The sequence below is a fragment of the Panthera tigris genome, chromosome A2 (genome assembly GCF_018350195.1).
Source record: "Panthera tigris isolate Pti1 chromosome A2, P.tigris_Pti1_mat1.1, whole genome shotgun sequence".
Lineage (NCBI taxonomy): Eukaryota > Metazoa > Chordata > Mammalia > Carnivora > Felidae > Panthera > Panthera tigris.
Window position 1 is genome coordinate 38,335,031 of NC_056661.1, and position 26,582 is coordinate 38,361,612.

Below are 26,582 nucleotides of genomic sequence, written 5' to 3' on the forward strand. Positions count from 1 at the left end.
CCATCCCTGCCCTTGTGGGGCTTAAAGCTGACCAAGGGATTCAAATGTAGGAGGAGAAATGCAAGGGCAAGGGGGGACGGGTGATCAGTAAAAGCGAGCCCTCAATGAAATGAGGTGAGGTCTAGTGCCCATTACTAAATTCTGGACCAACTGCAAGAGCCTTGTGGATGCTACTCATCTCTCAGGGATCTCTTTGCTTCCAAGCCAGGCCAGCCCCAACCCTCTAATTTACCTTCAGCACCCCTCCCCTTGAATGGCCTCTCTTCACTGCTTAGAAACCTCCCCCATTTTAGAAACCCAAGCCTCCAGCAAGCTGACCCCAGATAACCTTGGAACCACCTTCCCAAAGCTCCCATCCTTGCATTTCAGGCTGTACCCCAAATTTGCTTTGCTGGTGTCTGTGCTGACTCCTTACACACAGGCACGCACCACGCAGATCAGTCAAATCAAAGAAGGTGCAACAAATGAACAAATGAATTTCAAGAACTCCAAAGCTAAGAGACAAGGTTAGCAAGGTATTTTCCAGGGCAGCACGTTTATTAGCTCACGTGGAACAAAGCTGAGGCCAGGTGAGTACGTGAAACTCTCTCCGCCACATTGTCTTGCAGAGGTGAAAGGAAAAAAAAAATGTGGTTGTATTTCTCTGAAGCAAATCAAACACAGTATTTAGCGAAGGGTCTCTGGAATGTTACAAGTAACACTTCATAATTACAATAGATTGGAGTTCAAAGAGCAAGTGATGAAAAGAAACTTTCTAATAGGGGGTTCAATTCCCTGTATAAACTTCCCTTTGGTGGCTCCATCTAGCACTCGCATTTATATTGCTATTCTACTTTGTCATAAAAGCAGTCACCTCATAACCCTTTTTATCAAGTAATCTATGCACTACCTAAAAGGACACTCGACTCCATCAGTGGAGTTATAGGTTTACGTTATACAAACATACCAATTCTGCCTGGTCAGCACCACTTGTCAATAAGCACAAGCAGTTGCAAAACAGCAAAGTAGGTTCCTTGCCTTCAGAGAACAGATAGGAGCCTGCCAGTTGTGCAAAACAACGCTAGCTAATCTGTCATCAAATTACCATTAAAGTCACACCTCCAGAAAGTTCAAAAAGAGATTTCTGATCAGACAAGAGATAGAGGGCGGTGGCATTATTGTTGTTGTTGCTGTTTATTATTATTATTATTATTATTATTATTATTATTATTATTATTATTGGCTCACAGGTCAGGGCTTAAAATTACCTGCTCAAAGTAGTGACGCCTCAGCTTAAAGTCCAGAGGGTACACTTCTCTCATGACAAAATGTGGCATCTGGGGTTCTATTCCCAGGCTCTCTTATGCACATGGCTTGCTTTTTGTTGTTTCTCATGCCAGCTTAACTTTCAGCGGAGAAATTAATGACACACAACTGTTTAGTAATCGAAACTTGAAAGGATTTCATACAGGGCTCACATCACAAGTTACATACATCTTTGACAATATTTTGATGAGAGGGAGGTCCAAACTCAAGGAGTAGAGAACTAAATTTAGCATTCAGGGTGAAAAAGGCCTTTTCCAGAAATAGCCACAAAAAGGAATTGAGAAAAGGGGGGAATCTCTTACTGTTGGGGCAGCATTTTCTTTATTGGTCACAATTATCTGAATCCCTGTCTCAGTTTTATCTCAATTTGTTCGTGTGGTCTGCGCTAACATTTTGGTGGCACTGATTCCTACTATACGTTTTTCATCATCAGTAATTTCTGTAATATTTGAACTCCACATTGTGTTCAAACAAGAATATATCTTGGAAGAGTGAGCCCTTTAAAATAAGGGTTTGAATTTTCACCCACCGGTGAAGGAAAGGGCTAGCCCGTATCACAGTACCTGCACCAAGGAGGGAACTTAAGAAATATTAATAATACCTTCTTCTACACTCCCTTCCAGAAGCTTCCATTGTCAGACACAGAAATGCTGACTATCTTTTCCCTTCCAATGGCATCAAAAGACCCTCCTTTCAGACACAGTCCCTGGCAGCTACAATGCAAAAGGCCACTTCGGGGCATTCCTAACAATGTTAATAGAGCAACGTTTTGCAAAGAGAAGAATGGTAAGGCCCAAGTGGCCACTGCGACCTGGCCTTCATACCAATCCACAGCTAATCACTTGGGCCTCCCTCTGTAGAGGGAGGAACAAGGAGAGTGATGGCCACTGTAAAGGCAGCACTGTTCCCACAAAGGAATATGGGGAAGAATGAGAAGCACAGAAATGTTTTCTTTTATGCGAGCTCACCGCCCATCCCAACACGGACAGATACTTCTTCCAGGCGCTGTTTTTCACAGAGGCACTGAAATCTGAAAAATGTTGGCAGGACAACGGCCCTCTTTTGCTCAGTATCCACTAGTCATTTCAGTAACAAGAACAAAATGAAGGAGAAATTCATTCTGCCATTTTGAAAGTCAAGAGAGGAATTTTCAATGGCCATATAACAGCTTAGGCTCAAGTGTTCACACCCTGGTCATTACAGTTTGTTTTCTCATATCCTGAGGACCCCAGGCTATCGACTTGTGATTCTCCCGTGCCTCTCTGACACTGTATTTTCCATATCCCCTGTGAATGTCCACAGCCAGATTTCCTTCTTGAGCTCTCTGACACTCACGCTGTTTCTCAGAGCTTCTCTGGCCCTGCGCAGTGACTCACTGGCAAAACACGACCCGACAAATCCTTCTTCCCTCTCATGATGCTTCTTTCAGAAGATACCTGCCCTTTACACCTCTCTTAACTCCTCAGCGCTCATTCGGTGTTTTCTCTCTTTCTTTTACATTATTAACAGGAAACATGTACATATACACATGCGCTGATGGCACGTATGCATCTTTAGGGCCAAAAGGTCCAAACCCTCATGGCAAATGTCAAAGGACCAATGTCTATGGATGAAACAAATACTTCCCTGACTCACACTCTCTGAAGAATCTATATTCAATTCCCATATATGGTTTATCTATTTTTTAACGTTTTTCTCACAGACTACTTCTAAACTGCCCTCCTCCTATAAAACAATGGCCACACCTCAAAACCACAGCAACCAAAGCTCTCTCTATACTGATTTTCAGACAATAAAACTGCCAGGTGGTACCCAAAAAAAAAACCCCATCATTAAATGGAATGTTGTTAAGAAATAGCTGTTTTATTTAACAGCTATTCATTTTTATTGAATAAACATTTTCTAGTATGCATTCTGTTAATTGACCTGACAGCATATGCTGTATATGGAGAAACTTCTAAACATTATGCTCTATGTAATATGCTTATCTGAAAAAGCTCTCATTTGCAGCAATATGGAAATAAAATTCTGCTTTCTAAAATTCAAGACTTTTAAAACGCATTAATCCACACAGTTTATGAAATTGCTCTGGACATTTTAAAATCCTTTCTTTAGGAGAAAAAAAAAACTTTAGTAATTGGTAATAGTATTTGTTGCCGAGTTTCCTAATGGAGTAGTGCATCTCCGATATGGAACTTTTACAGACCCGGGGATGGGGGGAAGGCATAATAGGAAATAAGAGGCAGTTATGGTATCGGGTGAAGAATTACCCGGTGGCTAAAAGAAATGTTCAGAAAGTCTATCAAATTACATTATTAGAAATCTATTGTTCTAATAGTTTCATGGCCTGGATAGAAGTCGACTTGAAACAGTACAGAGATAATACATTTAGTTCTGAGGAAGGAGGACGGGTTGGGAGTGTGTTGGTGGACTCGGCCAGCTAACGGCAGCACCTCTCCCTGGGTGATGGCTTCTGAGTGATGATGGCATCCCGCGGAACCACCAACTCCAAGGCCTAAAGGGCCACGAAGGAGCGTTGTTGCTAGATGGGAGCTGGGGCGGACTGGAGGGCTGCAGGTTCCCTGACTTGAGGACCAATTCATCCCTGAACAACTGTTGCCCTTGTAGGTATAATGGTCTATGGTCACCAGATCTTCTGATTTTTCAAGAGAAGATGGAAAAGCCAGATTCCCGCCACCTTTCGAGGTTGTCAGCTATGAACTTTTTTTTTTTTTTTTTTTTTTTAACTATCCTGTTTGGACCTAATTTAGCCAACCTACAGACCAATCCCAGTCTAGAAGTCACTCCTTCCACAGCTAATCTTTGTGAAAGCTCTCCATTCTGAAAGGGCACTTGCTATCATTTGTAATTATCTTTGGTAATAAGAATCAAACATGGAAAGGCTTGCGTTTATTTAAAGTCCTGGCACTAGGTAAAAATTCTCCCTACATCATCAACGATTGCACTGGTGCAACTGGAAAATCCTATAACATTCAGTGTTACACACAGCATAATTAACTCATTTTCATACCAAGCCCTTTTAAGCCACATCTTTTTGTTCCATGGACTTCTAACATATCTTACAGTTCTAATTCTCTTCCACTGTCCTACATTAATCAAAGCTGTAACCCCTGTTGTCTTTGTGCTACAGAATCAGAATGTGCCCCTGGCGAGGAATGGGGGAAAAGTCAACAGGAATTAAATTTCAGTGCAACTGTTTACTCAACTGTGGCCTGCAGTTATTGAAATTTTATCCGTGGTTTTGTGTGACTACCGCAGTAATGAATTCAGCATGGCTGTGATTTTCTCACTGCTGGGATTCGCACTTCAAGTAAAAACCTGTAGAATAAGAATGACGAAAACAACCCGAGTCCATCACGCGGACCCTCACATTTCTCAAAAGGACTTCATTATTGCAGTTTTTAGGCTGGAAAGACACGGTGATAGTCCCGCGAAACTTTTTCAGCCCTGTAGTGTTTTTCTCATTTCATCTACAGACTTTCTTGTCCTCCAACAACCTGTTAAGAACCTCATTGTATACTCAAAGGGGTCGCACAGCTGTCGGTATTTTATTTTACAAGACTGAAAAGGCCTGTGAACCACAAGATGTGGGGTTTTAGCCACAATGATAAACCCAACTACTTTGTTTCTTCCTAAATCATATCAATAGCAAATAAAAGTAAAATTGTTACAAAAAGTATTTACATAGAGTCTCAAAGTACAATCAAAGGTTTTGACATCCATAACATAGAACAGCCTATTTTTCAAAGTGCTCACAGACAAGATAAGGAGGAAAGATGTGAATAATTTTTACTGATGCTTTTTACGGAAGATGCTGTTAAAATGCACTTTCAAAACTGTCTATGAGGCCAATGTGTTGTTGCTGTTATTGGTGTAGGTGTGTGTGTGTGTGTGTGTGTATGAGTGTGTGTGTGTTGATGGTATAGATGTAGAGATTTTGGCTGACTTACTACTTTTAAGACAGTAAATGATTTTCAGTTCTTCATATAAAACTCTGAAGAAGTGAATTTCCCATGTATTTAATGTACCTTAAATACTAAGTATGTGGGATTCACACCACATAGGTCAAGAGCCCCACCTCAGCTGCTCCATAATGAACCAGGCGATCTTGGACTCTGTAGGGCAAGGTCATAGAAAATGGCACTCCAAAATACCAACTGTTCCTTCTCAATATAACCAGAAATATCTGAGAACACCACGTGCATGATACACGCACATCCATGGATACTTTTCTACCATTTCAGCATAGTTTTTGCGAACCTCAGTGGTTAGAATCCAGCCATTTGAATTCATTTAAGTGCATAAACGTTACAGACAACATATATCATGAATCCCAGCTGATGGGATGCCCAAGGTGCGTGCACAGACGGTGTGGACTGCCAGTGGGAGAGGCCGAGTCACTCAGACGAAGCCCTCTGAATTAAGACCTCAGCTTGTCTGTCAGTTCCCTTTTCTTTTCTCTATTGTCTATCTTGCCCCCAGCAGGTCCCATGGTCTCACATCGATGCCACTAACTTCTATGTAACGATTCTATGTATTTTGAAAAATTCTTAGCAAGAAGAAAACAAAACACGTTGAGAGTCTGTCAAAGGCTATATAATCTAATACAAAAAGGGATTCCCTTCTACTTGTCTAATACAGATTCCAAGAAAATAGTATGAGAAAAGGTTCGCCTTCCTCCTCCTCATCCCCCAACGATTTCTGTTTCTTTCCGAAAGGCCCAAAGACATATCATTCTTTTTTCAGCTTTTTGCAAAGGCACCGTAACTACGTACTGAATAAACGAATCAAGGACTAGGATGGAACAAAAACAATCCATTATTAACAAAAATAAATCATACTTCCTGATTCCAAGAGACGCTGGAGAAACAATCCTGTCCTCGAGTGGATGCTATTTACTGACTTGAATTTCCCTCCACACTTTGGCCACACAACACATTTCCTGGGTCACCTTTACCATTTGGAAATATTTAATCATATCCACTGACATGCCTTCAAAGGATGTAACAATGAGTATGTCCCAATTTATATGTATTTTGGGGAGCCACCAATAAGAGGTCATTGAAAACATTAACAGGATCTAGCCACATACCAACTGTCACATGTACACAAGCCACATGCGTCAGCGGCCCGCACCCCTAAATGCTACAGGTAGCAGGAAGCCATCTCTTCCACTTAGGTCTGTGTTTCCCCTGTTATCTACCCATGCCTGCCTGCGTCTGTCTCTATTCTCCTTATTCACCTACTCAATCTTAGATCCCTTAATCTGTGCCCTTCTTCACAAGGCTTCATACGCCTGTTTATTATTATTACTTTTTAATTCAAGCACGGGGAATCCATCTCTCCAAAAGATTCACTGTATTGCAAGGAGGGCACCTTCAGGCGCACACAGTTCGGGCTGGGAGGGGTGCCGGGGGGGGGCGGGGGGTCCACTCCATCTCACTGTTAAAAACGGTTAACACTGGACTCCCAAGGGCTTGAGAAGCAGCCTCTCGGGCCCACGGGCGCGGAAGGGGAGCGGGCGTGTGGGCGCGCGGCGCCGGGGGCGCGCGGCGCGGGCACAGTACCTGCTGCTGCTGCTGCTGCTGCACGTGCGCGAGGTCGGCCGCCCCCGCGTCCGCGGCCGGCGTCTCCCCGTTGGACCGCCCCTCGCGAAGCCCGGCGCACGGGAGCAGGTGGTTGCCGCCGCTTGACCCGTTCTGGATGGCTGAACCGTTACTTTTTGTCTCAGTCCCAGATTCTTGCATCATGACTCAAAAACCTGAGAGAGGGATTTTCGGGGGGGGGGGGCGGGGGAGAAAGAAAAAAGCAGCTGTTAAAACAGTTGTTGTGCACCAGGGGAAGGGCCCTGCCTTCCTTCCACGCTGCCAAACTCCGTAAACAGTTGTCATTTTCTTTCACTCGGTGTGGCCCTGCCAGCGGCTGAGTCCCCTGGTTTGGGGGGACGGAGGTGTCAGGCCAACTTCAAGTTTTAGTCGTAAGCGGTCCTTTAAATAGGCTTTTTCCCCTTGGGCGGGGAAGACTTCTGGGTGAATTCAGGATTTATGGTTAAATTTCTGTGACTGTATCTCGATGTTTTGCTCAAAAACCAGAAAGTCGTTCTGCGCAGCATATTAGGTGTAACGTTAAATTTTACTACGTGCGGGCTCTGTGGGGGGATGCCACACTCCTGGAGGAATCTTCTCCAACTTCAGTCTATCAAGACTTGACACACACCCCCGGGAGGCCCCCCCCCCCCCCCCCCAGGTAATTCGAGCTGAAAACCCTTAGGGGTCAAAAGCCGAAGAACATTTAAAGATTCGTACTCCTCGGAATCATTCAGGTACTGAAAAGTCTTCAAAATGGGCCATTCCAGTAAGATAGTCCACGTTGAGGGAGAAAAAATCCCCACTTCTCAGAAGCCAAATAAATTCAGACTCTGATCATTGTCCTATGGTTAAAATTGTCCTAAGAAATCCCATTCAAAGTTAGGTGTTTCTCATGCTGGATTACTAACCTCTAGAGTTTGGTTTTAAGGCCTGAAAGGTCTGGGCCTTCTTATATTTACTTTGGAGAAAATCTGGCCTAGGCAGGCCAGGAAAAAAAAAAGTCTGAATTTGAAAGTACAAAATGTCTAATAAAAAGCACATATATATATGTGTATATATATGTGTGTGTGTGTGTGTGTGTGTGTGTGTGTGTATATATATATACACACACACATATATATATAACACCATATATATATATATATGTGTATATATATATGTGTACATATATATATATATATATATATATATATATATATAGTACAAGGTGTAAGTACCCAGAGGATATCAACTGCATGCAAATACAGTCCACATTCTGCCTAGTTACTCTCTAGGTACAAAACCATTCTCCTAGGCAGCCAATTCAGCTCTCAGCAAAGGCGTCTGATGATGACAAAAGATACAGAATAATATTTACTAGTACCAATTATTACCATCGATTGATCACCAGTGTTGGACCAAGCCCTCCTGCAGCTGATTTATGTATATTCACCAATTTCCTTCTGAATGCAACTGGTATCTCTAGTTTGCACATGAGAAAACTAGGGCTCCCTGAGAACTATTTTCATTTGCCCAGCATAAATCTCAGCTAGCTATGGTGCAATCAAGATTTAAACAAGTTCAGTCTGGTGTCAAAGTTCTTAACCATGTCTTTTCCTAAAGCTGAGGTGCAGTGGGGAGCAAACAATGGAAATGGCAGGGTCGTACTCCAAATTCAGAGACTAGGACTTTGAACAGGAAAAACAACAGTCACTAACGGGCTTGACAGTTCAAACATCAGAGCTGAGAAATGTCTGAATATTAAAACTTTAATGTGAAATACCAACCTCGGATAAAAGGGCTGAAAACTTCCAACACAAATATTTTTGCATCATGGAAAGACAATATTATTAACCAGCGTTACAGACTCCTCCCCTCCACATGAAATAGGTGACAACAGGGAAATTAAAATACCTGGGACATCTTTACAGGAGGCTGCCCTCTTGCCAGAGGTTGGGTTAAATCCCTTTTCTATAGACTTCCATGAAAATCTAATGAAAAATTAAAAGCAGAAAAACTGACATCTTTCTTCATTTCCTTTCAGTGCATGGTATGATCCAACTTGAGTACAAACTTCATAAACCCAGAGGACTTATTTTTTAAAGTTAATTCAGTCCTGAAGGGGATTAAGAATGGCATTTTTTGTTAACAGGTGGGAAACAAAGTCAGAAGCAACAGCTGATTCACTCTCTTCTCCTTAGATCAGACTTTCCAGTAATGAGAGTCCTTTAAAGAGTGCATTCATATCTTTACTGTCCGTAGAGCGTAAAATCTATCAAAAATACAAATAAAAGTTTCTCTAAGATATAAGAACCAGGCGTGCGAGCACCTTGTTCGTTGCCAAAAAAGGAATTAATTTGTCACAGCGAGGATTTTTTTTTTTTGTACCCCCTCCAATGTTTCAGTTTCTGTTTCACAAACATGCCCATTTGTATAGAAACAAAGGAAAAGACAGTGGTTAGGTATTTAAGGGAGAAAATGGTGGTCTTAACAGTAGTTAACAAGGAAATTCACTGAATTCTTAGGGTATGTCACAAGCATACCTAAAGAAAAAACAAACTTTTTTTTTAACTTTCTGCAAGGCCTGTACATTTCATATCAGGGAATAGGGAGTAAAAGACAAAAGAGAAAAACACTGCTTACAAAAAATCTCTACCTGCCCTCAGAAAATGGGGCATATTTAGCCAGATGTCAGGTCCCCGGGGAGCAGAGATACAGGAAGAAGACTGCTTTCAAAGCCTGTGGCCATCGGGACGCTTGACCTCAGAACAGGTGTCTAAGAGACTGGCCCTGGTTCTGTTTCCTTGGTTTGACACCGTGGTGGTGGGTGGATTAAGAACAATCTCCAATCCACAATTTGATGAGAAGGTTTTGCTCTACGCAGTTCTAAGAAGACTGCCAAGTCCTCCAGGAGAAGTTTTGCAGGCATCGTGCCAAGCAACTTGGCTTGCAAATCGGGTCTGTGAGAGTGCAGGCATTGGGACCGAAATTGCATAAAGGATTATTTTGGTCTGAGGATGTCCTTAATTAGTCAAGTGCTAACAGTAGTATGTAGGTTGCAAGATTTAAAATTTCCCATAATCTCCCACACCAATCAGGAGAAAACAGCTTTTTGAAAAGCACATGTGAAAAATTAGGAGTGTCGATGTCTAAGAACATTTCTAACAATATCTGGGCTGGCAATACTTCTTTCTATGGAATGTTCCAAGCCATTTAATAAGGCTTTATGTCTGTACAGCACTTCACAAACTACCAGGCTCTCTGAGGTACTTTTCAAACTCGTAACGAGTCCATCAGGGAGGAAAAGGCAGGTGAAGTTTACCCCCATTTTACAGATAAGAAAACTAAAGCTCAGCGGGTCAAGGAAAAGATGCAGCCATAATAATTTCCCATTTCAGACATGAATTTGACCATTCGATAAGTGCCAGAGAATTCCCCGTTTGCAAAGTCCTGTGCAGGGCAGTGAATTAGTAAATCGATGAAAAGAAAACTAATCCCCACAAAGACAGTAGGAAGCTGGCAGGTGGACACAGAAAAGCATTAAAATACAAAGATGAAAGTGTCGGCATTCTTTAGCAAACAACGTTATTTGTCTTCTTCTATTGAGTTTTACAATTTGAGCATCACATTTGAAAGCAGGTCAACGTACAGGAGAGGCGTGTGTGTTCTCTAATGCCAAACCCTCTTTTCTTAGAGGGAAGCTGTCACAGACCCTCAGTCTGTATCACCTCCACTTCCCTCTGGGACTCCCTGTGCCCAACGAGCTGCTTTACTCCACAGCGAATCGAGAACAAGAAATGATCCACAATCATCCTAAGTGCATGGACATGAAAGCATGTACCTAGAAGACACGACCACCCCGTAGCCACCAACAAGCCCCTCCAGACGCAAAGACAAATCCTCCTCTGGCTTCCTCTGAATGAGCTGCGTCTGTTTAAGTCACATAGGATCCATTCACCACAACCCTAAGAAGGCTGATGCTGCAATCCTATGGATGTCAGAAAGCTTAAGCAGCCAGAATGGCCACTTCTTGTCTTGCCTGGAAACATGACAGAGCTACTGATTTCAAAAGATCGATTTTTGTGCTGAAGGAACATGCAGAAAGGGGTAAGAACAGAGTTTAGCATGCTTATTTATTGTCGTTGCCAACAGAGCATACTCTGGAAGTATTCTGGAAAATTCATAAGGTCTAGGCCAATGTATTTATAGTAAATTAAAGCAATGCTTTATTATTATGATTATTTCCTTGGTTACAGTGTTGATGCTGAAAATTTAGGGAAAAACAAAGCCCTTGTTATCATATGCTTGTGAAAGGTTTTAAGCTAACAAAAAGTTCAGTCTCGATTCCAGGGCAGTTAATTAAGGTTGACCAAGTCAGGCAGAAGTAAATTAACTCGGCTGATCAATTATTTATATGAAGCAGAATAAATGCCCTTAAAGAACTTGGTCTGTTCATGAAAGGATGTGTAAATTAAACTAAACATAGTTTTGTAAAATGTATTTCTACTTCTATGGGGAGAAGAGAACAGAAGTTAATGGTGAAATCACTTTTTAGGAAAATGATGCCAGAGATGACGTGGTTCTCCTCCTGTCCGAAAGGAAAGATCCTCTTTCTCATTGTTCATCATGTGCCATGAAAGAAGGAAAATGGAATGCGTTTGAAGAGCTAAGAGAAGCTCCTGGAAAGGAAGAGAGGGAAATGAAAAGAGGAAGGGGGTTGGGGAGGGAGGGACAGAGAAGGGGAAGGAGGAGAAGTGAGAAGGAAGGAGGGACAGACTGAGGGATGAGAAGGAGGGAAGGAGGAAGACAGTAACTCTAAGAATGGAGAGACGATGTGAATTTTTGTAATTTGGAATCACCGAACATCATCGGTTAGACTCCGTGCAGGGTTTGCAGAATGGACAAGAATAAAGGCGGGAGTGTGTCTAAGCTCTAGTTCTAAAAGAAGTACTGATGTTGCATCAGGATGATTCAAAATCCATACTGATCATCACGTTCATGCCATCAGGAAAGAAGAAAAACTTGTCCATATGAAGATATAACACATACGTTTACTTCTGGGTCTCATCGGGTAAATGAACCGTTCCCTTTCAATGTGCAAATGGTTTACCTGGCAACATAATACACATAAAGGAGTTTTAAAGAGCAAAGTGCAGCTGAGGGACTTCTTCCCCAGCAGCAGGCAAAGAGCAAGGTGGTAGGACACTAACCCAGCACCTTCCTCTTAATCCTCTTGCAAGATTTTGAATCCTCCCATTCAAACTAGGGACTCAAGAGCAGAGAGCAACCCTGAGGAAAGTCGAATGGAAACTTTATGTTTCCTAGCATGAGGCACAGAGAAGACGAAAGACTGGTGGGGGGATTAGGGAAGAAGGTGAAGAAAGGGCAGGATGGAAGGGCCACAACTGGCCCCAAGATGCAGATTTGTTATCCCTAAGTGAGGATTTCATAGCATATTCTTGAAGGGAAAAAAAAGCGGGGGGGGGGGGGGGGAGGAAGAATGAAATAAGAGAAAAAAGTAACACCAGCTGATTAATTTCTCACTGAGATCACTCCCACAAGTTGTGAACGAACACTTCAGACACTACTGTCCATCTATCCACTGCCCCCACTGGCAGGGGCCCCAATTTCACGGAAAGACTATCCAAGGGTCAAGTTTAGGAAGAGAAGTCAGTGTGCCGCCTTGTGTTATGAAAGCACTATCTTCCAATACCAAATTTTCATAATTATAACAGAAAGGCGTAAATTTTCTAATGCATGGCAGTTCAAAAAGTAATCAAGGGAATGAGCCGGAGGGCTATTTTAATGTGTGCAAAGCTAGTGACCCACAGTAAATGGGAGGTAAGCTACAATGAATGCAAAGTAATGTACGCATACTCAAGTCCTGCTCTGATGAGGGACGGCTAAAATTAACACCCAATTAATTTCCGAATTGACAAACAAATGAAACCCATAAATCTACTTTCTCATTAATTTTCTTGTGGCATAATTTAAAGCAGTAATATGAGGGCAAAAACTGAGCATTATCCATCATAAATATCAAAAAGATAGCACTGTAACACCATAAATTATGCATATTACCTGTTGTTAAAAATGATTTATGTATTATCAACTTTATCGTGCACTGGAAATATCTAGATCTATCTTTAAAAATCTAGAATTTCATTTAGCGCTCAGGAAGAAAAAGTCCAGGAGCAACGAAATAGTCAAAAACGCGTCTTAAAAAAAAATGAAGGCTACTTATATAGCCATATGCGAGTTGAGGGCAAAATTGGAATCCTTCAGGCTGAGGATACCATGGAAGTGTCAGGCTGGGTGTCTCAACAGAGACAGAAACAGCTCCAGGAGCACGCCTCCCACAAAGCCCCGGTCCATGTGTCCTAAAGGAGCATTTCCTAAAGGAAATGCGGGGCTTGCTGTGGGAAAAGGAGTGGGTATAGGCAAGGATGCCCTGAATACACCTCAGAGAGTCAGAGGGGGAGAGCCCAGGGCTACAGGTGCTCAGATGGGCGAGAAGTCTGGGAAGAAAAATGGGCTCATTGTTAATAATGTAATATGGTAGCATTCTTACCTTTATAGTTCAAAGGAGGAGAACAAAAAAGAACTAGGGACTAGTTTGTATTTATCAGCCAAAGGGTGCCCGGGTGGCTCAGGAATTACAGATCTGACTTCAACTCAGGTCATGATCTCACGGTTCGTGAGTTTGAGCCCCTCATCGGGTGAGCTCGTGCCCCACTTCGGGTAAAACACGAGCCCCAGGTGAGCCCCACTTCTCTGTGTATTTTGGAAGTGCTCTGTATTTATCAAGTAAATGGATGAAGAGGCATTCAGAGTAAAACGATCCCCTTCCTGGCCTCTCCACCTCCATTTTGTTAACAACAACTTTAAAAAAAAAAACAAAAAAAAAAAACCTTCATTTTCAACTATATTTTCAGGTATACCTTATATACACAGTAGCTCTCCTTATCCATGGGGGACACATCCTGAGACCCCCAATGGATAGATAGTACCAAACTCTATATATACTGTGTTCTCTTCTATATATACCTACATACCTATGATAACATTTAACTTAGAAATCAGGCTCAGGAAGAGGTTCACAATAATAAATAATAGACTAGAATAATTATAATGATATAAACTAATAAAAGCTATGTGAATGTGGTCTCTCTCAAAATACCTTATCGTACTGTACTCACCCTTCTCCTTCTTGCGATGACATGAGATGATAAAATGCCTACATGATGAGCTGAAGTGAGGTGTCTGACCTAGGCGTTGTGACACATCCTTCTGACAGTACCTCGGAAGGAGGATCATCTGCCTCCTAACACCAGCTGACCACCGGTAAGTGAATCCACAGAAAGCAAAACCGTGGATACGGGGGACCACTGGGGTAGGGATTTAAATACATAACTGCTGAATTTTTAGGCAAATGACTGAATGACATTGGAGAAAACTCCAAGTCCGACCTGCCAATCAAATGAGATCAAAAGCTTGTGCTGGCCTCCACCTTTATGTTCCTACTTTAAAACTACTCCAAGTCCTGTACTTCCTTTGGAAAGTCTAATCATTTTGGATTTCTGAAACTCAGAAACAAACTTAAGCCATTAAATCATTTTAAGTCACAATGGAAGGAGGATGGTCCCAATCGTTGAAAATTTAAAGATCATCAATCAACGAAAAACTCCACGCAAAGCCACGGTTGAGAGTTAATATTCAATTCAGCTGGACTGGAAAAAGGTAGCGAGCAGGATGTTTAATTTTCCCTGTAATGCATGACTCACAACAGAGTTAGAGGAATAGGGTGGTAATAAAATAATGTTCCTAACAAAAACATGATTTCCCTTCTCTACCAGGCTTTCGATGTAAAGACAGAAGATTTTGCATTTCCCAAGAAAAGGAATTCCTGAATTCCAAACCCGAGGCAGCAACCTGTTCAGAGGAAGTGTGTGGGTCTCTCACAGACTGTGTTAATCGAACTTTTAGAGTCTTTGTAAGTCATCAATAAGTGCAGATAAAGACACCCACCCCTGTAAAAGTTACAAACGTCCAATTTATATTTTCAGAATGTCAGCTACCGTGGGTCTTGTTTCCCTTCCCTCCTGGTGGACGAGAGTTTAAGTGCTGTAATCATAGCAACTGTGGGCAAACCAAGGAGGTTAGAAAGGAGCCGCTCTAGGAAACAGAAGTACAAAGGAGAAGGCACACCCACTCCCGGGCATATTAATCCAGACGGACTCAAATAATGAAACAGAGACCAAAAAGGAGCTTTGCCAATCCTGTGCTAGGCTGTTGGCGTGGTCACAAGGAAGCCTCTGCAGCTTAGGGTACGACGGGGCCAGGTGTTCTAGGGAGCTTAATTAAAATGCATTGTGACAGAACCAGAGTTGAAGTTTGAGAATGAACATGGCCGGCCAAACTTGAATCGTTTCGAACATTCAAGCAGCTGAACTGTCACACATAGCCCGGTGGAATAAAGTGGCCAACCACCAGGTCAGAGTATCATTATTTTTTTTTTTTCATTTCCATATTTTATACAGTTTCATATACGCGGGGGCAGGTTCCTAACATCAATTAATGACTGGTGGGCGCAATGAGACACTTCACGCATCTCCTGCCTTTGCCTCCAGCCCCTAGCCGCTCTAGTGGCCAGAGCGAACAATATGTTCAGAGCATCACGGCCGTTCAGTGAATGCAGGCCTTCAGAAGTCAGCGCTTCCATTTCTCCACTGCGTGCAAGGGACAATTACTCAATTTTATCCTTCAAAAACTTCAGTATGCATATACGTACCTCCCCCCAAAACTTGCTGTTACAGATAGATTAACAGGCTTTCTCCTGATATAAAAGACCACAATATGTTGAAGGTCATTACCCCCAGCCTCCACCCTCAACCCACTCCGTGTTTTATCCTTGTAATTTATAGCAAATGCCAGCAGGCCCTGCCTAGTATTGAAACACAACACAAATTCAGAAACAGCAACAAACAAGAATTTAAAAAAACAAAAAACAAAGATGATGTCAGCTGTTTTCTCTGCTGTTTGCAAAACATGACAAAGGACAGGCTAATGTTTGGTATTGTCTAATGTGACTCCTAGTGACCAAGGGACAACAGTCACACACATCAGGCTGAACCAGGAGACACAATGTCTCCTTTACTTAACCACAAATGAGAGAATGCATAAAAGTCATTTTAAAATGAGACAGGTGAGAATAACAGGTAAAAAATTAAAACACTGGCTTGTAAAAACATTATCAGGTGTATTAATTGTATGGATGTCTCCGCTTGTATCACAGAGAATTTATTCACAATTACGTTAACCTCAAAGTGAATCTCCCCGTTTCAAACTTGAGCGAGTACACACATCACACGGGATCCCATGGAGCCCACACAACAACACCCAACGCACGCACACAAGAACACAAAATCCAAGGATTGTACCTTTGGAAGGTGACTGCCTTGTTCATAGCACTAGACTTTTTCTCCTACACCTTCTAAGTCCTTGTTTGCTCCACAAAGAGTTTTGTAGCCATCTGATGTTCTATTACTAAGCTAGTGGCCTTTCAGGAGAGCTCTCTCCCTTCTGAAAAAAGCAAACAACTGCATAGATATCATTACACTAAGGAAATCTCTTAGAAAAACCAAACAACTTGCTAATCTCTCCAGCCCCTTCATCCAAGCAAAAGATAAGAAAAGCAAACCTAAGTCTGTTTCAACCACATTCCAGGGACAAGTTCCCCTTTTTCTTTCTTTATCAAAATTCTACTATTTAAGTTTTTTTTTTTTTTTTAAATGTGTGTGTGTTTTTTAAACAGACCTTGCAGGATAAACCACTGCTCGCACCCCGCAAACAAAGCAATATTTGTTTAATAACGATTGCTGCCATGGGTACAGTAAACAAGGGGCCCAGCATTTGTGTTTATGAACAAACACATCATCTTACAAGAGTAATTTAACATTAACCAGGTGGAATAATCAACAGATTTCATAGGTGACACCAGGGGCAGGACTAATGTAAACAGGGCTAGGGAGGAGAAAGGGGCCACTCTTTGGGAATCAAGGTCGAGGTAAATGCATTACAGAGTAAACAGCTGCAAAGAAGGCAAGATAAACAAACAGTCATTCTTCTGACATTTAGAGAGGCAGAAAGGTTGTATGTTACACAGATCAGCTGCTGACCACCATGAAATCAAACCAGTTGGAGACCAGGCCTGCTTGTTTGCACAATGCCATGTTTGCTTATAAACAACAATTTGCTGTTACCAACCTCGCATTACTCATCATCACATAAGCCAGAGTGAATCAAGTGAAATCCGGTTAACTCTTTACTGGCGACATTACTCAAAAAAACAAAACAAAAAAAATCATGGCCCCCGTTAAGAAAATTACCCCCAGATGAAGCAAACAGAGCTCAGTCAATGCTTTTTTACTTCCTGCCTCGTAGATAAAAATAAAGCATCCACATGGTTTAAACTCCTAAGGATTGGATTTGGTCACAGCTTTAAAAGACTGGAATGTTTTCATGCTTGAGTAACTATACGTTCATCTCCTGGACTCATCTTCTTTTATCAATGAAATATACGGGTGAAACACTGATGGGGATCTTGAATGTTTTACCTAGAGGGAAAGCCCAAATGTTCCTTCTGCCCAAGTTTCTTGTTCCAAAATGCCTTCAAGTGCACTGGATCCACACACGAATAGATGTTTCTCAACTACGATGAAACAATCAAACTGTCTCAGGGTATGATCGTGCTCTTAAAAAACATGACATAAATAAATGAATCAGTTGATGTTACATAGAGCCACTCAGGAGTTCAGTGTGTCAACTCATCAAAGAAATCTGAGGCTTCGAAAGAGTGAATAAGTTCAACGTCTCCACTAAAAGAAGTGTTATGAAGAATTGTTTTATCTTCAAAAATTCGCTTCATGTGTAAGAACGTGTAAAACAGCTTGCTCTATGTTATAAGAAAGCTATCCTGTTTTATTGGAGAGACTGTATTTAGATGTACAATTTGCAATTAAAGTATTATTTTTAATCTACAGATTCTCTAATGTTCTAAACTACTTAATTGTGATACGTGTGAATGACATCTCTCCATTACTTAATAGTTAATAAGCAAAAACATAGTGAAAATCAGTTTGGTGATTTGTATCTTACATTTATTGTAAGTTAAGTTTTTAAAATTCTGTGTACTTAATATTTAATAAGCAAAAACACAGTGAAAACCAGTTTGATAATTTATATCTTACATTTATTTTAAGTTAATTAATTTTTTAAAATTCTGTGTTATGTTAGCCCAAAGTACAGTAAAACACTGCTGGATATCCAAAGCAAAATTTGAAAAGGACATACTAAAGTCATACTTTAGTCAAAACTAAAGACATACCTCAGAGTATTGTGACAGTGACATTACTAAGCATCAGCATGCTGGAATTTCCAGCTCGGTCTAAAAAGTGTAACCGAATTTTAGTGGTCCCTTTGCCCACCCCTGATGCCCACCGCCCAGCCCGGCTATGAACTTCTTTCTTCACCTTCCCTAGCTGCTCCTGTTCCCCCATCTCCTGGATCTATAATCTAGTCTTTGTTCTGCCACCCTAACATCACTTTCTTTTGTGTTTTGTCTTGTGCTGTGGTTTGTTTCCCAAGTCCCTCTCCCTGCTGACAGTCTCCTTTCCCCAAACCACAGCAGCCCCTGAAGCCTCGATAAAGAACTGGCGAAGAAATGTCCAACGAGCGCTCTGTGCCCAAGCAGGAGGGAATTTCTCAGGCTCGTGTGTGGATGAGCCTGTTACCACTGTGTGGACACAAAGAAGGGACACTGGGACCTCTCCCTTTTCTGCCCTAGAAAGCCCTCTGGGGCTCGAGCTGTCCCCACTGCCCTAGAGAAGGAAATCCAGCCTTGCTCCACTCTGGATGATGAAACCAGTCTGGCTGCAGGAACAGCTAACACCAAGACTCTTCCTCAAATGCTTTGGGAACTGCATGTTCTCAAATTCCACGCTTACTGCTCTCTGCACACGGCCTAGATGATCAGGAGACAAAGAAAAGTGAAGCGCCTTGTCTGCCGCTCCAGTAAAACTCGAGAGAGAAAGAATTAAAGAAGGAAAAGCAGAATGCTGTGACTGCAACCCTGATTCCCCATCTCTACTGCACACTCCTTTTCCTGGAGTTCTCTTGACCTTCATTTTTATTTTCTTTTCCTAAAGCCTGGATGAACTAGACTACCAGTGAAGGATTACAAAGAGGGTTTACAATTCCAAAAGGAAATCCAAAGAGTTGTAACCATGTCGCTTGATAAAGGCCAATCATAACTGAGCCCTGGAGTTTTGAAAATCAAGCTAAACCGGGGCACATGATCATTACCCAAATGAGGACTCGTCCGTGTTCAAAAATGGTTTTACTGTTTCCTTACTAACAACAAGATAAATAGTGTGCCTTTTCCTCTGCCTCAGTTGAGGTGGTAAACATCCTAATGCACCTTCAGTTTTAGAGGCATGTGCCCAGTTTACTTATTTTGTAAACCACAGAGCCCACGTTTCCTAAGCCTTATTTACAAAATAAAAGAAAATAATTGTAAGTGAAAGAATCCATTTATTAAGAGGCCTTTTAAAGTAACCTGTTTGATCAACTGTTGCAAAACCTGAAAACAATCCCAGGGAAACTCTGGGTAGACCCAAGATTGGTAAGGGATGATTTGTTCTCTCCCACACATCTTCCCTGGGAGGAAAGCCTTACAAATTCTGAGATTCTTGGAGTGGTCATGTCATCTGAAAGGACACTTGAGCCAGTTTCCAAGGCTCAAGCGTTCATTTCTTCTTTTACCACCATTATTTCTGCCACTTCTCTCCCTCCACCAGTGCTATTTTTCAAATTCACTTTTGACAAACATACAAATCTATCGCAGAGGAAACTTTGTATCACTTCGTCAAAGAGAAAGCCAGTATGTATCCCTTTATAGGAGAGAAAGACTTTACAACAAATGTAACACAACCCAACCAATGTTATTCAATTCTAGCTAGATCCTGCTGCCCACAAAGGCTCTGAGCAGGAACCATGTTCTTTCTTTGTTAAATAATGAGCTTACAACTGGAAGAGAGAGATTAAAGACATACTAGTACCAAATGGAAACTTTCTCCTTGGCTTTATCGGAAGGATTAAAACAGACTGAAAATGGAATTGCTTCAACATCAAATCGCAATAATGAGAACCGGTGAATGATTTATGAACCACCTAAGAATCCTCTTCCAATATACCAGTGAGCGGTGCAAGCTTATGGACTGGGGAACTGGGCAAGAGGAGACGTAAGAGGCCCCTCTGAGGACCAGGCTATATCCCTGACTCCAGAGCACGGTTTTCTAACGATGCAATTCCCTAAGCACTTGCAGAGAGCCTACTGTGTATCCACACGCTGCTACAGAAATAAAGAATCAACTGGCTAGACTCTCTATTCTCGTCCCCAAAGCGAACGGGGCTCCTGGGCCATGGGTATGAAGCCTGTAGAAGACACGGTAAAGTTCCAACTGGCAGCTCCAACGTGAGCCTCCCTCCCACGCCTGCCTTTTCGCACACCACCAGGGAGCGGTTCTTCAGCCACTTCCACAGAGCTGCCTTTCTACAATGCAGGTTCAGAGTTTACTCAGCACCCAGTAACTACTAGATGATAAAAACTATAAGCCTATCACTCAAATGCTTTATTGGTCAAAAAGATGGATGCTTTTATTAGCCCAACGTTTTTTGTAATGGAGTGCCACTGATGACCCAGCATTAGCCTCATTCCCTGCTATTAATCACACTTCTAAGAGCTCCTTTTGCCTTAAAATCTTAAGAAATTGCTATAATTTAAAGACATGGTGTCTACATAATGGGAAATGCCTCATAATTGTATCATTTCACAAAATACAGTATTTTTGATGGGAACAATGACCATGATGCTAAGGTATTACAAAATGGAAATAATTTATATATATAAAAGAGGAGTGAGATGTAAGCTGTCTTTTGTATTTGTGGTTTCCCACATCTGTGCACTTTAATCACTGCCTTTGGGGGACTGATTAATCCAAAGGCATAGGCATACAGTTTACAGAATTAAAAGCAAAATAACATTCCCAAACAAATGAAAAATATAAATGAAAGGGAGAAAACCTAATGTAAAAAGACAGAAAAGATGTGAAAACGCATCGTGTGCTTTAAGGAACTTCCATCAGTGGTATATTCCTTATTCATCATCTATAATTCCTGTGCCTTGTCTGTCCGTGTAGAGAGAACTAAAGCAAGCTCTTCAAATAAGTGACTTCAGGACAAGCTACAGGTAGCTGCCAATTTACTTTCAGTATTATTTCAATAATATAATGATGGCCTTAACTTGTAAGTCCTCATCTCATTAAACCACCCTTCAAGAACATTTAGCACAGCTGAATACTATAAAGGAAAGAGTATTTGAAAGAGTTTTTCAAAATACGGAACTAAAATAAATCTTTTTAAAAGTTCCCCTTCCATTTTTATGACTACACCATTAGAACACAACATACACAAATCTTCAAATGTTGCATACACACAAAAATGGTGACATTGTGCTACATGACGAATGAGAAGTAGGCTCCAATCAGGCACAAAGATTTCTGAATAGATTTGGTGTGAATGGCTGGGCAGCATGGAGAATCAGTCAGCCTTAAGTCAAGAATGTAGGCATCATCCTACAGTTAGCAAGGGTCAGACCCAGACACTGTGAAACAGCCAGAGGCTGGTGACAAAGCATAGGTGGGGCTGGACATCAGAGCGCTCGGTGGTAAGTAATCACAACTCCGAGAGGCCCCTTCTAACAATGTGGTTATCAAATGGTCATGAGAAGAACCTAGACCTTGGACCCCCGACTCTACCTAGTGAAAAGCTCTGTACCTATTTCTCAAGACCTAGGAGGAAGTGCTGACCAGAGGGATATTTAAGAAGAAACCATCACAGACAAGCCAGTAAGAAGCAGAGAACCTAAGGTGCCCAGAATAGGTAGAGGGGCACCAACAGCAGGCGGTCAATGGCAGCCTCCCTTCACACATTGGGGGCTGGGGCCACTGAACGGCTACAGAGTTGATGGTGGGACCATCTGATGTCTGGTGACCTCAGATTCTCCACAGGACTCATTCATCCACTAGACATTCAAATTTTCAAAAGGTGTTGCTACTCCTTGGCAATGCTGTGGTAAATGTGAGTGGTGGGGGGAATGGACATCTTTAGAGCAGGAACACCACCTGGTACAAAGGGATGAGATCTACAACGGAGACGGGGGGCCCATGAGCATCATCAATACCTGAGTTAAGATTCTCACGGCCCCTGGATAATCAACTGATGGACGGCACCAGTGTATTTATTCAAGAGCAGATCCCAGGGGCACTTTTCTTAGGAGACCAGTATAGGTGCAAATACTCTGTCTCGCGGCCAGGCTCTCCAAGAAAACCCCATATGCTTCCAAAAGATAGGAAGTTGTCATTTATTACACTGTACCTGTGGTGCAGACCTCAGCTACACAAAGCACGGTTCTACGGAGTGAAGCATGGGTGTCTCCAGGGAGCGTGGTACAAATGCAAATTCTTAGGCCCATCTTGGACTCAATGGAGAAGAATCTGCATTTTGATAACATCCCCCCAGTGACTCACAGGCACGTGAAAGTCTGAGAAGGCAAGTGCGGCGGGAAGGGAGCAGCCTCCGGCCAGGCACACGTGAACGTTACTTCCCACTCTGCCAACTTTAAGGTTTCAGCACGCCACACACAACCACTCCATCTGTCCATTTCCCCTTCTCTAAAATCAGACCATTCTGCATTGGGGTTCAGTCATCCTCCTAAGTAATACTTATTTTGTACCTAGTATGTGTCAGACCCTGTGCTAAGTGTTGGGGCCATGAGAAGCAACAAAACCTGATAGACATCCGTCCACATGGAGGTGACTGTCTTTATGGAAGACACACATTCATCAATTAGTCATACACATAAGTGGAGATTAGAACTGTGGAGAGTGCCACCATGAAAAATGCACAGTGCTCTGAGAGCACGCAAAGTTAATATATGTAAAGTGCCTTGTATATAGTAGGTGTTCAATAAATCACAGTGATTATGAGTAGCCCATAAAACCCAGACCTTTGGGAAGCCACTAAAAAACTCCCAAGAGCAGAATACTCTTCTTCCCATCATAAAATGAGCCTCAAGTAGGACCGTGTTCTCAGTTAAATTATTTTTTTCATGTTTTCCTGCTTTTTCCTGGTTACAGGAGGAACAGGGCATCAGTAAAGTCAACATTCCTCCTAATGACCGTTTAGAGGATGACATTAACTTTCCAGGTTATTGTTAAGAATTAGCTCCCATTTATCAAGTTGTAGTTAAAAGGAAAAAAATGCAGAGCAGGGCAGAAGGTGATACTGCAAACAGCCTTGTTCTAAGCAACCTTCTGACGATCATTTGAAAGCCTCGATACCTCGAGACAAATCTTTAAGGGGCTTCGCAGCAGTATTTCTTTGTCTATGCAGTTTGCTCAAGTCCAGAAAGTACAGGCTAATTTTCAGGCAGGATTAGCAACCCATACTGCACATGCTGGACACAAGGGGTTAATTATGAATGCACTCAGCACATGCCAATACACTGGCAAACCTGGACCGAACAGGAATCAAAGAGCTTACGCGCCCATCACTAAATCCACACCATGGAGGACGCCCACCCCGGGGGCAGAGGGACTGAAGTCTACCATAATGCTAAAGGGGAAGCTTTCGTACCATTAGAGGCGGGAGTGTTCAAGCGTTCCTTAAAACGACCCTCCAAAGTCTACGAGGTCTTCCCTTTGCTCTTTCCCCATGAATTCACCCACTTCAAATAAAAATTTGAAATACGATATAATGGCTCTCCACGTTCATTCGCGTCAGTGGGTCTTTTTCAGAAAGGTGGCTTCCTTCCAACAGGTGGATATTTGTGATGAGAGAGGTCTTACCTCACCTGTATCAGAAGGCTCCTGATCAAAGAATAGAAAACAACAGTTGATTTGGAAAAGAACAGAGAAGTGTGTGCATGTGAAATGGGGCTTGTGTTAAGACTTCAGAGTCTTAACACACGGTAGCTGAGCGATACGACCATCGGCTCACACACCGGAGCCCTTATTTTAATTCTGATACCCGGGTTGTTCGATGGAATGGAACACAGCCGTTGGCAGCTTGGTCCCTGGTCAAAAATGGGTGGTTTCCATTTATTACTGCCTGGAACAAGACTTAGCTTAGGATCATTTCTCTTGGATCCAACTACCAAAACTGCAAAGCAGGAGGGAAAAGGCGCTCTCTTAGAGGACTTTTGGCAGTCTCTGGAGGCTAAAATTTTAGTTGCCGCAAGTCTGGTGAAGAGGTGCTACGGGGAAGCTCAGGGATGCTGCTGAACACCATACAACACACAGGACAGCCCCCGCAACCAAGTCCATCCAGTCCCCCGTGCCAACAGCGTCATGGCTGAGAAAAATGATGTGAATCTGTACTGTTTTTATTATGGAATCAAAGCAATGAGTCCCATTTCTTGTTCAATAATAAATTTATAATGTGCCTTAAAATTTTAATGACTTGTGATTTTTTTTTTTTTTTGCTTGCATTTCTACTTCATAAATACTACTGAACTGAGCACCTATTATGGGTCAGGTTAGGCAAGACTTGGGTGACGCCCCGCCATTTGAATGGAGTACTGTATTTGAAGAGGTTAGGCACGAGGAGGGCGTGCTCCAACGAGGATGGGAGGGGCCTGCCAGGGGAAGTGGCTAAGCCTAAAAATGCAGACTGCAGGCAGAACCTTAGCTGAGCAGGAAGAGGGCAGGGCTGGGGAAGGCGAGCCTTCGAGGATACCCACAGAAGTGCCGGGCAGAGAGCTCGAGCAGGGAGACCGAAGGACAGGTTACTGAGCTTGAAACCCCTGAAGACAGAGGCAGTAAGGGTGGGAATAAAAACCGGTGGCTGGGCCCCGCTCCCACCTCCCCCTGCCTTTTGAGCACCTGCCCCATCCATGTTCCCCTCTCCCAGCTGTCCCTCTAAACTCTGCCCTGTCCCCTGTCAGGTGTGCTTGGCCACCTGAAAACAATCCTTCTCAACCTCCAGTGTCTGTCAGCTTCCTCCTGCTCTCTCCTTCCTTTCACTTGCCAGCTGATGGAAAGAAAGATACCTCACTGTCTCCACTTCCTGCCTCCCACTGGTTCCTCAGCCCAGTGAGAGCCGGCTTCTGCCCCACCTCTCTGCTGAAAATATTCCTACCACAATTGCTAATGAGCTTGGAGCTGCTCAATTCAATTGACACTTTTCAATCCTTACCTCACTTGACCTCTCGCAACACATGATGCTGTCATTCATATTGTCTCTTGAAAAAAAAAAATCTCTTCTCTGCCTCCAGGTTTTCCTGCTCACCGTGGTTCTCTGCCTACACATCTGGAACTTCCTCTGCTCATTCTTAAATGTTCCCCTCTCCTGGCATTCCATCCTCACAACTCCCGAACTCTAAAGCAGGGGCCAGCAAACTTTTTCTGAAAAGGGCCATCAAACAAATGTTTGCGACTCTGGAGACCACAGGGTCTCTGCCCCGACTACTCAGGGCAATCCGGCTGGAGCACAAATGCAGGCAGACACAAGACATGAACAGATGAGCATGGCTGACTTCCAGTAAGACTCTACTTACCAAATAGGTGGCAGTTGGATTTGGCCTCCAGGGCTTCTGTCTGCTGACCCCTGCTCTAAAGCAGGTTCTCTGAATGACCTGATCCTTCCCACGGCTTCACCTCATGTTTGCCTCTGTCTGGTGACTCCCATATCATTTTCACCAACTAAAATATCCTTCCAGAGCTGCAGACCCCCTCTGTTCCCACAAGCTTCTGGGCATTTCTACCTCGATGTCCTGAGACGATGGTGACCTTGTCTCAGAGATCACCCGCTTCTTCCTCCGTCCAAACCCAAGCCAGGGGCTTTCAGGGAGGAGGCACATTCCAAATGAGGCATTATCTGACAGTCTTCCTTCTCTTTGATTTCCTGTATTAACAATCCCCATCCCCTTTCCCTTCTATTTAAGTAATACCTGCTTCTCCATACCTGTCTACTTTGGGGCACGCCTGCATCACGTTGTAGCTCTGGATGAAAAGGAATGCATCTCGTAGGCTGGCCACATCCCAGCACTTCTGATCTGTCACCTCCCTTGTTTCAGTGGCTCCCCCATCAATGGCTCCCCACGGCCTCAAGGGCGAAGTCCCCAACTAGAAGCCTTGCTCCATCTAATGTGAACGCCACTGGCCACATGAGGCTTATTCAGTGTTCAGAACATGGCCAGCATGACAGCAGAACTGGATTTTTTAATACGTGTGTAATTTTAATGCAAATTATCTTAATTTAAATTTAAAAAATGACGCTTGGTTCAGCTACTGGAAAACTTTTAAGTATGTGCTGAACAACTTGGGTATGTGAATCTACTCATCTATTCAACTATAAGTTTTATGAAATTTAAATACAGATCAAGTACTTCTGATGAAATTTTAACATCCAAATTGAGACACTTTTTCAGACTTAGTATCCAAGAAAAGAATGTAAAATGTGTCTTTCATAAACTGATTACATGTTGAAATGATATTTTAGATAAATTGGATTAAATAAAGTACTATTATAATTTATACCGGATTCTCCAGGTTTTTTTACGTGGCTCAT

General features: G+C 42.6%; 1 protein-coding gene across 5 annotated transcripts in view; it reads right to left on the bottom strand.

The window, feature by feature from the left end:
* Positions 1 to 26,582, bottom strand: part of FOXP1 (forkhead box P1) — a 455,797-nt gene that overhangs the window by 226,138 nt on the left and 203,077 nt on the right. For 4 of the 5 annotated variants that reach the window (XM_042979417.1, XM_042979412.1, XM_042979414.1 and 1 more), the window contains one exon: positions 6,894 to 7,087. In XM_042979417.1, the coding sequence (XP_042835351.1) occupies positions 6,894 to 7,076 (183 nt within the window). In that variant the 5' untranslated portion in view covers positions 7,077 to 7,087. The remainder of the gene's footprint in view (positions 1 to 6,893; positions 7,088 to 26,582) is intronic. The other variant, XM_042979416.1, reaches the window with a different exon arrangement.